General features: G+C 52.4%; 1 protein-coding gene across 1 annotated transcript in view; it reads right to left on the bottom strand.

The window, feature by feature from the left end:
• The window catches only part of GAD1 (glutamate decarboxylase 1 (brain, 67kDa)), a 39,599-nt gene extending 33,706 nt beyond the window's left edge, over window positions 1–5,893 (bottom strand). The window contains exons 1-3 of the mRNA XM_010843801.1: window positions 5,728–5,893; window positions 4,104–4,248; window positions 794–856 (exon numbers count right to left, since the gene is read on the bottom strand). Coding sequence (XP_010842103.1) covers window positions 794–856; window positions 4,104–4,185 — 145 coding nt within the window. The 5' untranslated portion in view covers window positions 4,186–4,248; window positions 5,728–5,893. The remainder of the gene's footprint in view (window positions 1–793; window positions 857–4,103; window positions 4,249–5,727) is intronic.
• Between the last annotated feature and the right edge of the window lie 6,242 nt (window positions 5,894–12,135).

Below are 12,135 nucleotides of genomic sequence, written 5' to 3'. Positions count from 1 at the left end.
AATCACACCCCATTGGGCGTTTTCATTTCGGATCCTCACGTCTCTGGAGAGCTGTTCTTTCCTCCCCTCCAGCTCCCAGATCTATTGTTCCTTCCTTTCTGACGAATCGTGCCCGACACCCCCTCTTTCCCTCTTGCGGCCCCACGCCCCCTTGGCCCCCTTTCCCTTCCCTCTCCCTTCAAGGGCAAGCTCCGCAAAACCTCTAGCTTGCACTGCCCGCACTTCCTCCAGGCAGGCCACCTAGGGCTGCTGGCAATCCTTTCTTTTGGTCTCCAAGGCCTCAAAGAACGCAATCTGAATCCGTTTTGACATCTCGGGGCAAAAATGTCCAGCCGAGAAGCCCACTTTCAACCCGCAATGGTGGAGGCGGAACAGGTACGACGCGTTAGCCACCGTCTTAGCCGTGTATCTCGTCTTAGGCCTGCTCTCCAGGAAAGCCAGACCTTTTTACTCCACCTTCGCGACACACAGGCCGAGCGCTCCGGTCAGAACTGCCCCAGCGCGGGGCACGAAGAGCGAGCGAGGCTGTAGTGCTGGGGCGCTGTGCTCGTCCCCAGCCAGGGGAGCCCCGACCCCTGGACCCTATCGGAAAAGATCCCTTGGGAACAGGTCAGAAGAGGGCAGATGAAGGTCAAGAGCCGCAGAGGAGCGTCTCCGCCTGGCGTCGGGGCTGTAGACACTTCAGAAAACATTCAGAAGCCAGGATTCCCTTCCGCTTACATCCCACTCTCCCAAACCCGCCAAGCCAGCTCGCCTCGAAGCCCTTTGGGGCCCAGCGGGCCCTTTCACTCACCGCAGATCTTCAGCCCCAGTTTTCTGGTGCATCCATGGGCCACACCGCACCAGGTGTCATACGCTAGAAAGCAAGAGACGTGCGTTCAGTGAGGCTCGGACAGTCTGGGACCCGGTCGAAGGCAAAGGTGTTCTGGGGAGGGTGGGGGCAAGTCTTTGCCAGTGCACCTCATTAAATAGCTCTTTCCCCAACGAGCTGAGTCTGACCTTTGGGCTGACAGGGAGACTCGTGCCCTCAGAGAACCCACCACAGTCCCTTTCCGATTCTACTTCAGATAGGGAACAGTGTCTCTGAGAGGCCGCGCGCCCCGCGCTCTGCTGGGCCTCCAAGCGACCCCAGCCATTCAAGTCGGGTGGCCGCCGAGGGGTCGCGGAGTGGGACAGGGCTGGCTCCTCAGTTGGCCAGCACCCACCCGCAGGCCCTGTCCCTTGGTCTCTGCCCGAAGGGCGACCACAGCAGCCAGGAAAGGGAACACAAGAGACATCTGGGACCAACGCGTCTCATAATTTCTTGGCGGGTCTCCAGCCGAGTGGCAGCTTAAAATAAACTGGCATGGAATGGGGGCGCGGGAGAGTTCAGGAATTAATTGGGTGAAAAATAGTATTTGACTAGATGATCGGGCTCGCTTGGCTGCTCTTCAGTGGGACTGGGGAGTCAGTAAGACAATAGTGCGCCTGGGGTCTTCATCCCTGCCCCCTCTTCCTAACCTGCCCCTCATTAACCCTTCCCTCCGGCATCTCTAGAAGTAAAGGGAATCAGACACTTTTTCTCGAGGTCTAAATCGGGGACTCAGGAGCTGCCGTATTCTCAGACTCCTCAGTGTCTAGCCTGCCTTCAGGATTCAACTTCCATCTAGGAGTGCAGGGGTGCCTGAGGAGCCCGCGTGCGACCTGGTGTGGTGGGCCTAGCGAGAAATTCTCAGATTCCTCATAGCAAGGCGTCTCTAGTCCCTCCCATCCCCCACCCCATCCTGGCCGGTGCCTTCAGCCCCGCACGAATGTTGGCTGCGATAAGGAGAATGACATCCATTAAACCCGAGGCACAACAGAGCCTCAGCGGGGAGAGGAACTAGCCCAACGTCAGAGAGACAGCGTGTCAGAGAGACAGCGTGTCACAGATGGAGTTCCTGCAACAGACAGTAAATCAGTGCGAAAGCTAAACCCCAGTAACAGCACCTTTAAGGTAAAGTGCTATTTCCACCCGGTGCAGTGCTTTCACTGTAAACGTCATCCCACCTAATCCTCATAATCTTATGAAGCAAGAGGAGTGTTAATCTAAGACTCATTTTCACAAATAATAACAGTGAGGCTCAGAGAGGTGAGGAGAGTTTTCCAAGGTCACTCAGCTATGGCTTGGAGTTCAGACCCATTGCACTGCCTTTTAGAGTTGGGGATTACAGTGAAAGAAAGGGAGTGAGATGGGAAGAGGAAGTGAGAGAGCCCCTTTGATGTAGGGAAGACTGAGTGGTCTAGGGCAAAGAGGCGGGGTCGCTGCAGTAAGAGGTTGTGTAAAATTGTGTGAATTAAGCAAAGCCACTTCCCAGGAGACCTTGGAGGGGCAGAGAAGCGGAGCCAGCTGGGCAGGCAAGAGTGGGTAGAGAGCCAGGTGAGTGAGTGCAGCCTGGGATGCTCACCGCAGCTGGGCTGTTGGGGCGGGAAACAAGACAGGTGCTTCTCAGAACCTGTGTTTCAGGATCTTCCCTCTGCCTTGGCGAATTCCGGGCGCGACCTCCAGGCCACAAATGAATTCAGGTCAGTGCCTCTACTGGGTCTGGACCTAGGTTTGGGCACATGGGCTCCACTGGGGGCTGCCTCTGGGAAGTAGGGGCGTGATGGGGGTGCAGGACTCGAGGGTGGATGAACACTATGGATACCCACCCTTGCCAAGGCAGCAGAAAAGGGGCGGGAAATGTGGAGAGAACTGGAAAAGAAATCCATCTGTGCCTCAGCAACAGACAAAGGCACTCAGGCCTCCGAGCAGCTCTGGTGGCCAGTGTGCAGCTCATGAGCCACCAAGGCTGGCGGCTCTCTTGAGTCTCTCTTTATTGTGTGTGTAATTGTAGCTTCCCTGGGGGTGGGGCATCGGAGCTGCAAAGGGAACTGGAAAGCAGTCTAAAAATTTAAGAGGAGGTCTTCTGCCAAGAAGCCAAGGGCAGCACCTATGGGTAGGATAAAAGGCTTACCTGACCACTCCCTCCTCCGCCCCCTGCCAACCTTCCTTGCTGAGAACAATTGATGTTTTCTCAAGCTTATAGAAAGTGCCATAAAAGCGAAGCAATGAGCCCTCTTTCCAATCACAGTACCACCCTTAAGCCCCCTTTTTATACAAAAATTTGGGGGCCCTTACTCTCTGGAGCTGATAGATTTGGAGGGAGACCATTTCAATCTAAAGTGGAAAACGGAAAACAATTTCTCCATCTTCCCACCTCTACAAAGAGGTAGGAAATCAATCCGAATTATGCCCAGATTCTACAAATGGGTTGAAGAGCCACGCCGAGCTAGGGATGGGGAAACATAAATCTTCCCACCACCTTTTATCTCGTTCCCCCTTTCACTCTTTGGGAGGTGTCCACTGCTGACAGGTCTCCTGGCCCGGAAAAAAGAGAGGGCTGCTCTGTCCTTCTTCCCTGGCAAACCTTCTGGGCTCCTCCTTGTTCCCCACTTCTTGCCACTCAGAATGTGGCCCACTTTTTTTTTTTTTTTTTTGGTCTTTGAAATGTAATTAATTGTCTAAAATGTAGAGGCTTAATCTCAGAACGTTTTATGCTCCTTTTTCGCCACTGGCTTCTCCCTCACTCGTCAATAGCTCGACGCAAATTTGGAGCAATTAGGGACCCCGAGTTTTCTAAAAGCTACAATTAACGTCGAAATTTCCGCTGATTATAGACTTCCAGGGGGAAAGACGGAGGGGGAGGGGTCAGATCTCGGCTCAACGAAATCTGGAGATAGAAAACTCTATTCCCGCTGAGTCTCCCAGCTCCTCACATCTCCCCGTGCACCGACCCCGGTCGTCTCACCTAGCAAAGAAACCACACACAACACAACACAACACAAACAACACTCTCACCGCGCGTCCTTCACCCGTAGCGAAAGATCGCCGCCGCTCCGACCCTGTGTGGTTCCCACTCTCTTAGCGCCCTGGAATCACCTAGCATCCCTGGCAGTCGAACGACCTCTGGTTGAGACCTGGGTCAGGGCCCCATTTCTTTCTAGCCTCCATCATCTCCGCGCTCCCCCTTCCCTTTACGCCAGCGCAGACTCCTCAGGTCCAGCGCCCCCATCATTTGATAGGAAACTAGAGCAGGACCTACTTGTGGGGCGCAGGTTGGTAGTATTGGGGTCCGCTCCCGCGTTCGAGGAGGTTGCGGACGAAGAAGGGGTCGAAGACGCCATCAGCTCGGTCGTCCCGAGGCCTCTGCTGTCCGGGGTCCTCGGCCGGTCGGGCACTAGAAAAGGCTGCAAAGAGATTCGAGAGCTGTATGGGGAGGGCTTCCGGGGTCCAGGAGCGCGAGAGGCGATTGAGCGGGCGGGGGCGCGGACGCTCCCGCTTAAGTCTGGGCTAGGGAGAGGCGAAAGGAAGGGCAGCTGGCGGGCTGGGTTGGGGGAGCGCCAGGCTGGGGACTGGGGGAGGAGGAGACGTGCACGCGAGCTCTGGGATTCGGGGGCTCGCAACGTAGCCCCGGGCTCCTCTCCAGTCTGGCGGCGCGGTGGCGCGACCTGGAGCGCAGCGCTGAGACTAGGGGAACCCAAGGCCAGTGCAGGTCGCGCGGGTTCGGGCGGCTGGGCTAGGAGGGCTAGGGAGACTCAGTGCGCGATTTTCCAGCCCAGCCGTGACAAGCCCTATTGGGTCTCAGCAGCCGGCTGGCGGGCAGGCGGGAGGGGCGCGGGGCGGGTGGGGGGGGCTGGTGAGCAGGGAGGAGGGCGCACAGGGCGGGCACGTCTGGTTCGGTGTCTGGTTCCCGTTGTTGTGTCTGGCTAATTCCCTAAAAAGAAGGAGGCTAACTGCTCCAGGGAACGGGGACTTTGGTGAGACAAGGTGAGAGGAGAAAAAGGGGTTTGTGTTTTCACGGTCTCCCTCGGATTTGGCTGGGGAAGATATACAGTCACCTTGTACTCCAGACAGCCAGAAAGCAGCGAGTCGGAACCTCGCTCGTCTCCCTCTTGCCCCACCCGCTTTAAGCCATTTCGAAGCCAAGAACCGGGCTCCATTCTTGTTTCTGTATTTCCCCTCCACCCCGGATTTCTCGCTGTACAGACCTGGGGAGGGTGAGGGAGGCAAGAAAGGGGACTATCACCGGGGAAACCAACTTGTGCCCAGCGGGCGGGAGGCGGCAGATAAGGATAGGTGCGCGGCGTCCCTTCTCCGCGCTCAGCATTGGTGCGATGGCTTCCGAAGGCCAGGGAACAGAGAGAGTGCGGGCAAAGCTGGGTAGATACAAGAGCCTGCAGAGTAGCGCCCGCAGGCCACCGCCTCCACACTCTCCACAGGACCCCCACACCTAGCCCCGCGCGCGCACTCGCACAGCAACGTAGGCAGCTGGGAGACAGCGGTTTCTGGGGAAGTAACAGGTTACCGCTCTGAGTCGCGCCTTCGGCTGCTGCTGGCCAGGAGCCCGTTGGTGAGACCGGTGCTCGCAGCCGGGAAGCGGAGGAGAAAATCGCTCTCTCTCCACTTCTGCGTGAGCCTCAGCCTCTGTGCGTCCTCGGGGCATGAATCTCGCTGATGGGGATAGGATGATTGTGAAGGCTGAGGTCTCTGCATCGCGCAGGAACCGGGAGCTAAGACTGGGGCGGGCGGGAAGCTCTCGGTTCAGGAGGGTATAGACGACAGACTCTGGGGGTGGGGGTTGGCCATGAAACCGCGGCTGAACAGGACCCAGCTGAACAATCACAACTGGGCACTGGGAAGGTCCCGGCGGTTGCGCGCTTACCCACCCATGCTGGGAGACAGCAAGCCGCGCGCTCCTGCCGCTCTTCTGCGTAGCGCCCAGCGATCTGCCCGGCTCGGCCCGGCTCTGCCTCAGGCGTAATCTGCCCGGCGTCACCTCCAGATGCAGCCTCTCTTTTGCTAGCACCGTCCCGCACGCGAGCTCCTAGAAGAGAGGAGAGCGATCCGAAGAGACGGCTGCTTGGCTTTGGGGGAGGCGGAGGCGGAGTGGGGAGGCGGGGACCGGCTCAGCAGGGGAATCACGAGGCCGCTGCTCGCGGGGGCAGCTCGTGGGCAGAGCGGCGGGGCTCCTTGCAGGTGCCTGACCGCCTCTGGAGCTTTATAGGGCGATTATAAACCCAGATCACGGGTTTGCACCCGGAAAAAAAGAAAAGAAAAAGCCCTATGAGTAATCCAGAACGTACTCAACACGCTCTGTTTTTTGAGCTAGGCAGAGGGTCGGGTAAGGAGAAGGAAAAGAGAAATTCTGTGAAGAATTCTGCCTCGCTGAGTGCTTCTCCCTCCCTTTCCTCTCCCCCATTACCATATCCTCGAGAAGACAAGAGCTGTAGCTTTGCGTCTGTTACTTGCCCCGCGGCTCCCCCAGCTTTCTGATGCCTCCGTGAGCGGAAACCTCTCCCTGGGTCATGTCCTTGCTGGCTCTCTACTGAGCCAGGTTCGTTGTAAAAGCAAAGGACGCAGAGATGAGGAGAGAACTCGCAGACCCGTAGAGGACTCCATCTCTTTTTCACTTCAGTTTTCTCATCCTGCTCGGAGCTTCCCCAAGTACTCCACCGGCGCACACTACCGAGTGCCTCCGTAGAGAAAAGGGTCCGATTTCCAACCCACTATACGCTCCCCCCTAGCTTCTGTTCCCTTGGTGATGGGGAAAGGAGTCCTCCTGATTGATCACATCTGAAGGTTAATAACACGCACGAGCGCCGCTCCACACACAAGGGGAACCCGAGCATAGAGGTGGCCCGGGGCTGGGCTGGGGGAAGCGGACCGGCCATCTCTGCCCAGGCCCGCACCCCTCCACTCTCCCTTCGTCTCACGCTGTTTAAGGATTCTCTTTTTGCAATATTTAGACGGATTGAACAAACTGCCGCGTTCCGAAGCCCCTCGCGGTATAAGGCGTTCACGGAAAAATTTCCACCAGATGGCGCCAGGCGGCCAGAGACCGAGAGGCCCTGTGCTGGCCGGGTCTTTCCTTGCGCCCCAGGGTCAACACCTGGAGGGGCTGGCGTGGCTGTTTTTCTCCCGCCTTTTCAAGCCAACCCTCAGGCACCCTCCTCTCTAATTTATGGTGTCCTCTTTTCTCCACCCCAGTTTCTTTTTCTTTAGGGCAAAACTGAGTTGATCATTGTGTCTGGGTGACACAGTGTAACCAGTGATTTCTTTCCTCGTTTTCACAGTGATTTTGTTGTTGCGATGCTGCAGGCAGGGGTTATTTATGGACACTTCTTCGACCTTGCTAGTCCACCGGAATCCTGATTCTTCTCTGAATGTCTTATTGCCTTTCACCATTACACAGTGGGAATGCTGAAAATCTTACAAAGCACTGAAAATTCCATAAGGGAGACGGAAGATTCCGCCCTTCCGCCTGGGAAGATACAGTCCGATTTAGTAAGAGGGTTCTCGTTGTGAGGTTTGAAATAACCGCGTTGCCCTTGATACTAAAGAAAATACTGTCGCCCTCTCTCAATCTTACAGTAAGACCTCGGGAACTTTTTAAAAACGGAAGAGCATGCAGAAAGGCAGGCGTAGGTCACTGCAACTCTGGGTCCCAGAGCTCAGGACTGGGCAGGTGGGCGTGCCCACTCCGCGCAGAAAAAAACCCTCCAAACCGTGCACCGCGCAGCATCTCTGCCACGCTTGAAAAACGCAGTTTACTAAGAAAAAAGGCTCGGAATTCCACCCATGCCCGCTCCTCAGCTCTCCCTAAGAGAAATGGTTGTGCCAATCAAGGACCCAGGTGCTAGTGATAAATCATTCGAGATGGGCTGGGGCTAGGAGGCCAGCAGGAGGAGGCTCCTCTCAGGGTGTGCTGTACCAGGAAGACGCCTGCTCACCTTCTGTCCCTTCCACCTTCTCCCAAGACCCGAGATTCCCCAGAAAGGAAGATTTGTTTACCTTCACCTGTGGCATCAGACACTTCCAACCACTCCCTCTTCTGATTTCTGTGTTCAAAACTCTCACCTCTAAGGTTTTAGCCAATAAAATATTCTCGCCAGAGAAAGAAATCTACAGGACTGTGTATAGCAAATTAAGGCTGAGTCCGTCCAGCTGCACGGATATCCCTCCCTTTCTCCTTTATATAGAGGGAAGGGAGGAATGAAGGGTCCTGCTTGTCCTTAATTTTAAAATGTTTAATATGATATTAGTAAGTAATATGTTAAATGTTTATTAATCACATGCTTGGTGTCAGGCTCTGTTTTCAGGGAACTTACACTGTCTTGGCAACTTATATTATCCCTGCATTCATGAACATTCCAGTTAGGAGGGGAGAGAAACAGTCTTGGGGACTTCATGGGTTTAGTTTGGTTTCCAATTATCTTCCATTCCAACCCAGGCTCTTGGGCTCAGCGGAGATGGTAAAGAACTGAGGGTCCAGAATCCCACAGTTTCAGCACAGCGAGTTCGGACGTAGGGCACGGCTCTTTCAGCACCAAGGACAGAGCCCACGGTTTGGAAGCTGAAGCCTCCAGTTCGTCGGCTTAGGTCGCCAGTATCTAGCAAACCCGCCTCCCTCGCACCATCCGCCTCCAGGCAGTAAATGCAGGGTTTGTTTTCCCCTTTTGGGGCGGGGTGGTGGTGGTGGTGGTGGAGTACCTCGCCCCCTACTTGCCTCCCCAGTAAGAACATGCAAGGAGGGTGATTGTGGTTGTCTTTTGGCTCTTCAGAATATTTGGGATCTATATTTTTGTTTATATTTTTCCACTCTTCTTTTTATCTTTTATTACTCCCGGGGGAAGATGCTTTGGATGATGGGGGTGGTAAAAAGATATCCTCTCTAGGGACTCGAACCGGTGGTGAGGGGTGGCCGGGAAGGGAGTGGTATCCGCCCAGCTGTTTCGTTTGCTTTTGATCTAAGGTTTAGCACTTTGAAGAAATGGGAACAAGATGCCCAGAGGCAGAAAAAAAGAGGCGGCGAGTGCGACCCCTCTGTTCTCTCTCTTCCGGGCGTGGAGGAGTAGCCGGGCTGCAGCTCCGGCTACTCGATTGTGTCTTCAGAAGTCAACTTTCCTTTGGGTCAAGGATGCCTGGGGCTTGGGAACATGACCCTCCGCCCACAGTGCCCCTTCTCTGGGAGGTTTAAAGATACTCCAAGTGGATTTGGAGCCAAACCTTTGGGCAAAGGAAAAAAAGGAGTGGGTGAAGTAAGGAGTGGAAGGGGCACCCGAATGGGCTGCGGGGGAGATTTTTATGCGTAAAATATGGTCCACGTCAAGGTGAGTAAATATGAAACGTCAATCTCTTTTTTTGACGCATTTAGCTTTTTTAGCCTTCAGAAAAGGTAATTTTGGAGCCCCATTGTGAATTCATTTTTGCTCGTTAAGGTCTATTTTAAGCATCTAATTTATGACCAAAAAAGAGGGGGGAAAATAGCAGTGCTCATCGTTTAAACGTCTGTCTCCCGAGACGAGGGCTGTGGAAGGCGTTGTTAACCGTACACTCAGCTTTTCTTAAGTGGGAGCGAATTCGGTGTGATTGTGTTCTTTAAAGATAGTTCATTCTGGACTTTCCTTGGGAACCATAGCTAAATCGACACCCCTACCCACAACAGGCACCCCTGGAAGACACTCACACTCACCCCTGAAAGACAGGAAGGGGTTAAAAATTGTGGCAAGCGAGAGAGAATTCCAGCCGGAATTGAACGCAGCCAAGAGGACTCCGGAAATTACAACCTTTTCTTCTGAAGAACAGTGGTGAGTTCCTCAAATAATGGTCACATGGTCCCTTCCCTTTCGATCACATGGTCCCTTTCTGAAGGTGAAAATATTCTAATAATAAAGAAATTAATCAAAGAGGATAGAGTAATTTGTATTTGGGCAAATCTTGTGCACATTTTAAGACGCCCTATTCTCGCTATTTCCAACACGACGACGACGGAGGGACCACCAGATGGCGACAGACTACTATTTCTGACAGGGGACAACGGATTCCACAAGAGAGCAGTACTTGAGGGAAAACTGCTGCTGGCAGGCCTTTTCCAGTTCACACTCACACTCTGCCATATTTCACAAAGCAGGGTCTTTTTTTTCTTTTTCTTTTTAATGCTTAGAGAGGCTGCCGGAAGTGGCCAGAAACATTCAGAATCTTTGTCCCTTTGGTGAAAGAGAGTCCCTTTGGTGAAAGAGAAGTGGATGTAAAGTATCTGATTCTTTCCCACAAAACTGCTCTGTAAAGGTAGCCTCAGGACAGAAACTCTGGTATTAGGCAAGGTGTTTCACTGTGAAACAGGACACCAAGGAAGTAACAGTCCTCAACTGCAATTCTGACAGAGCTTTGAAAATGTATCTGTTTTCAATTCTCTTAACAGAAACTTGGAGAAGGCAATGGCAACCCACTCCAGTACTCTTGCTTGGAAAATCCCATGGATGGAGGAGCCTAGTGGGCTGCCGTCTCTGGGGTCGCACAGAGTCGGACACGACTGAAGCGACTTAGCAGCAGCATAGTATTTATTATTGAAAAAATTCTCATCTAAGTGGACACTCACAGTTCAAATCTGTGTCATACAACCAGGTCAACCATATATATATATATTTTTTTTTCAATATAAAACCTCTTGAACTATTTAGAATAACAGGTATTTAGCCCTTGTTTTCAGAATTAGGTGCCTAGGACCACTGCTTCTGAGAGGTTCTTTCCAGAAGGTTCTGACTTACTTGTGGAGAATCTGATAACTTAAAACTCTATTCTTGATCAGATTCCTTCCCTATCTGGCCTAATCCTGAGTCAGTTACTCAGGGAAGAAAACAGAACCTTAACAGATGGGGTTCATCATTGCTGTTCTAGCTCAGTTTCTTTCTTGTTAACAAGAGCTCACACCTAAGGTTCTCAGCTGTGTCAGCTGCAAATCAATGCCTTGGGAGCTCCTTCTTTCTATCTTTCTCTTGGGTGCACAGCTGATGTCTTGTTTTCTCTGCCTCTGGGTAAGTCAGGGATCCTTTAGATCTACAAGAAGGTAAAATCTCAAAAAGCCCCTAAATATGCAGATTAAATGATAATCAGTATCTTTTCACTGGGGCTATAAGCACATTGTCTCAACTACATAGCTAGGGATAAACCACATACATGCATTGGAGCATGGGAAGACTTTAACTGGTAAAACATTTCTTCTTCTCTAAATTTGAACTGGATACTCTTCACCCCCACTCCTTCCTGCCCATCCCCACCAACTTTGATAAGGACTTGGCCATGTAAGTTGCTTTGGACACAGGAATGGAGCTGAACTGCAGATCCATGAGTTAATGTGTGATGCATCATTTCTGTGGAAGTAACTGACAAATACAGCATTGACCAGGGAGAACCAAGGTTGGACACAGAGAATGGCCTTGGTATTGGCTGCCTAGGCTTACTTATTGTGTGTGGGCCCTGTGCATGTGCATGTTTGGTCGTGTTGAACTCTTTGAGACTCTATGGACTGTAACCCAACAGGCTTCTCTGTCCATGGAATTTTCCAGGCAAGAATACTGGAGTGGGTTGCCAATTCCTATTCCAGGGGATCTTCCCTACCCAGGGATCGAACCTACAACTCTTACATCTCCTGCACTGATGAATTCTTTACTAGTGGAAAGCCCAGGCTGGGTCCAGTGTGGCCTACTTAGTGGTGGTGCTGGAAGGGGGTGGGGTCCCAGTCTGACCTACTTCTAGTGGTGGTGGTGGAAGAGGGTAGGGGCATGTTAGAGACCTCTATCTGTCTCCCTCTCAGTGTCTTTCTCTCACTTTAGAATCATGACTATAGAAATAGTTAGAGATGAAAAATCTATCTCATGGCAATTATGTGATATGTTCATTGTCTGAACTCTCATTTAATCATCACCCAAGATCCTCTTACTTTGTAGACGAGGAAACTGAAGTCCAGATAAGTTTCAGGGTTTCCCAGAGCACACACTTAACTGAGAACCAGACTGGAAACTGTTCTTTCTTCAGTCTCAGTTCCCTGCACACGGCTCAGCAAGACCTTCTGGCTCTCCCACCTAACAACCGTTTGACCTTGGAAAATCACTTAATCTCTTTGGATTCCCATAATGGGATGGGTGGGGTATCAGATGAGACCAGATAAGACTTCATTCATCTGAAATAATTAATTAGTAGTGTTTGTTTCATGATTCCTCTCATGGGGGAATTTTCTGTTGTGAATGCTATGAACTCGAGGAACTTTTGAGCCAAGGCAGTGTTACAGGAAGAAA

This window comes from Bison bison, unplaced genomic scaffold, assembly GCF_000754665.1.
Source record: "Bison bison bison isolate TAMUID 2011002044 unplaced genomic scaffold, Bison_UMD1.0 scf7180017864190, whole genome shotgun sequence".
Taxonomy (NCBI): Eukaryota; Metazoa; Chordata; class Mammalia; order Artiodactyla; family Bovidae; genus Bison; species Bison bison.
This window is presented reverse-complemented; position numbering and strand designations above follow the sequence as displayed.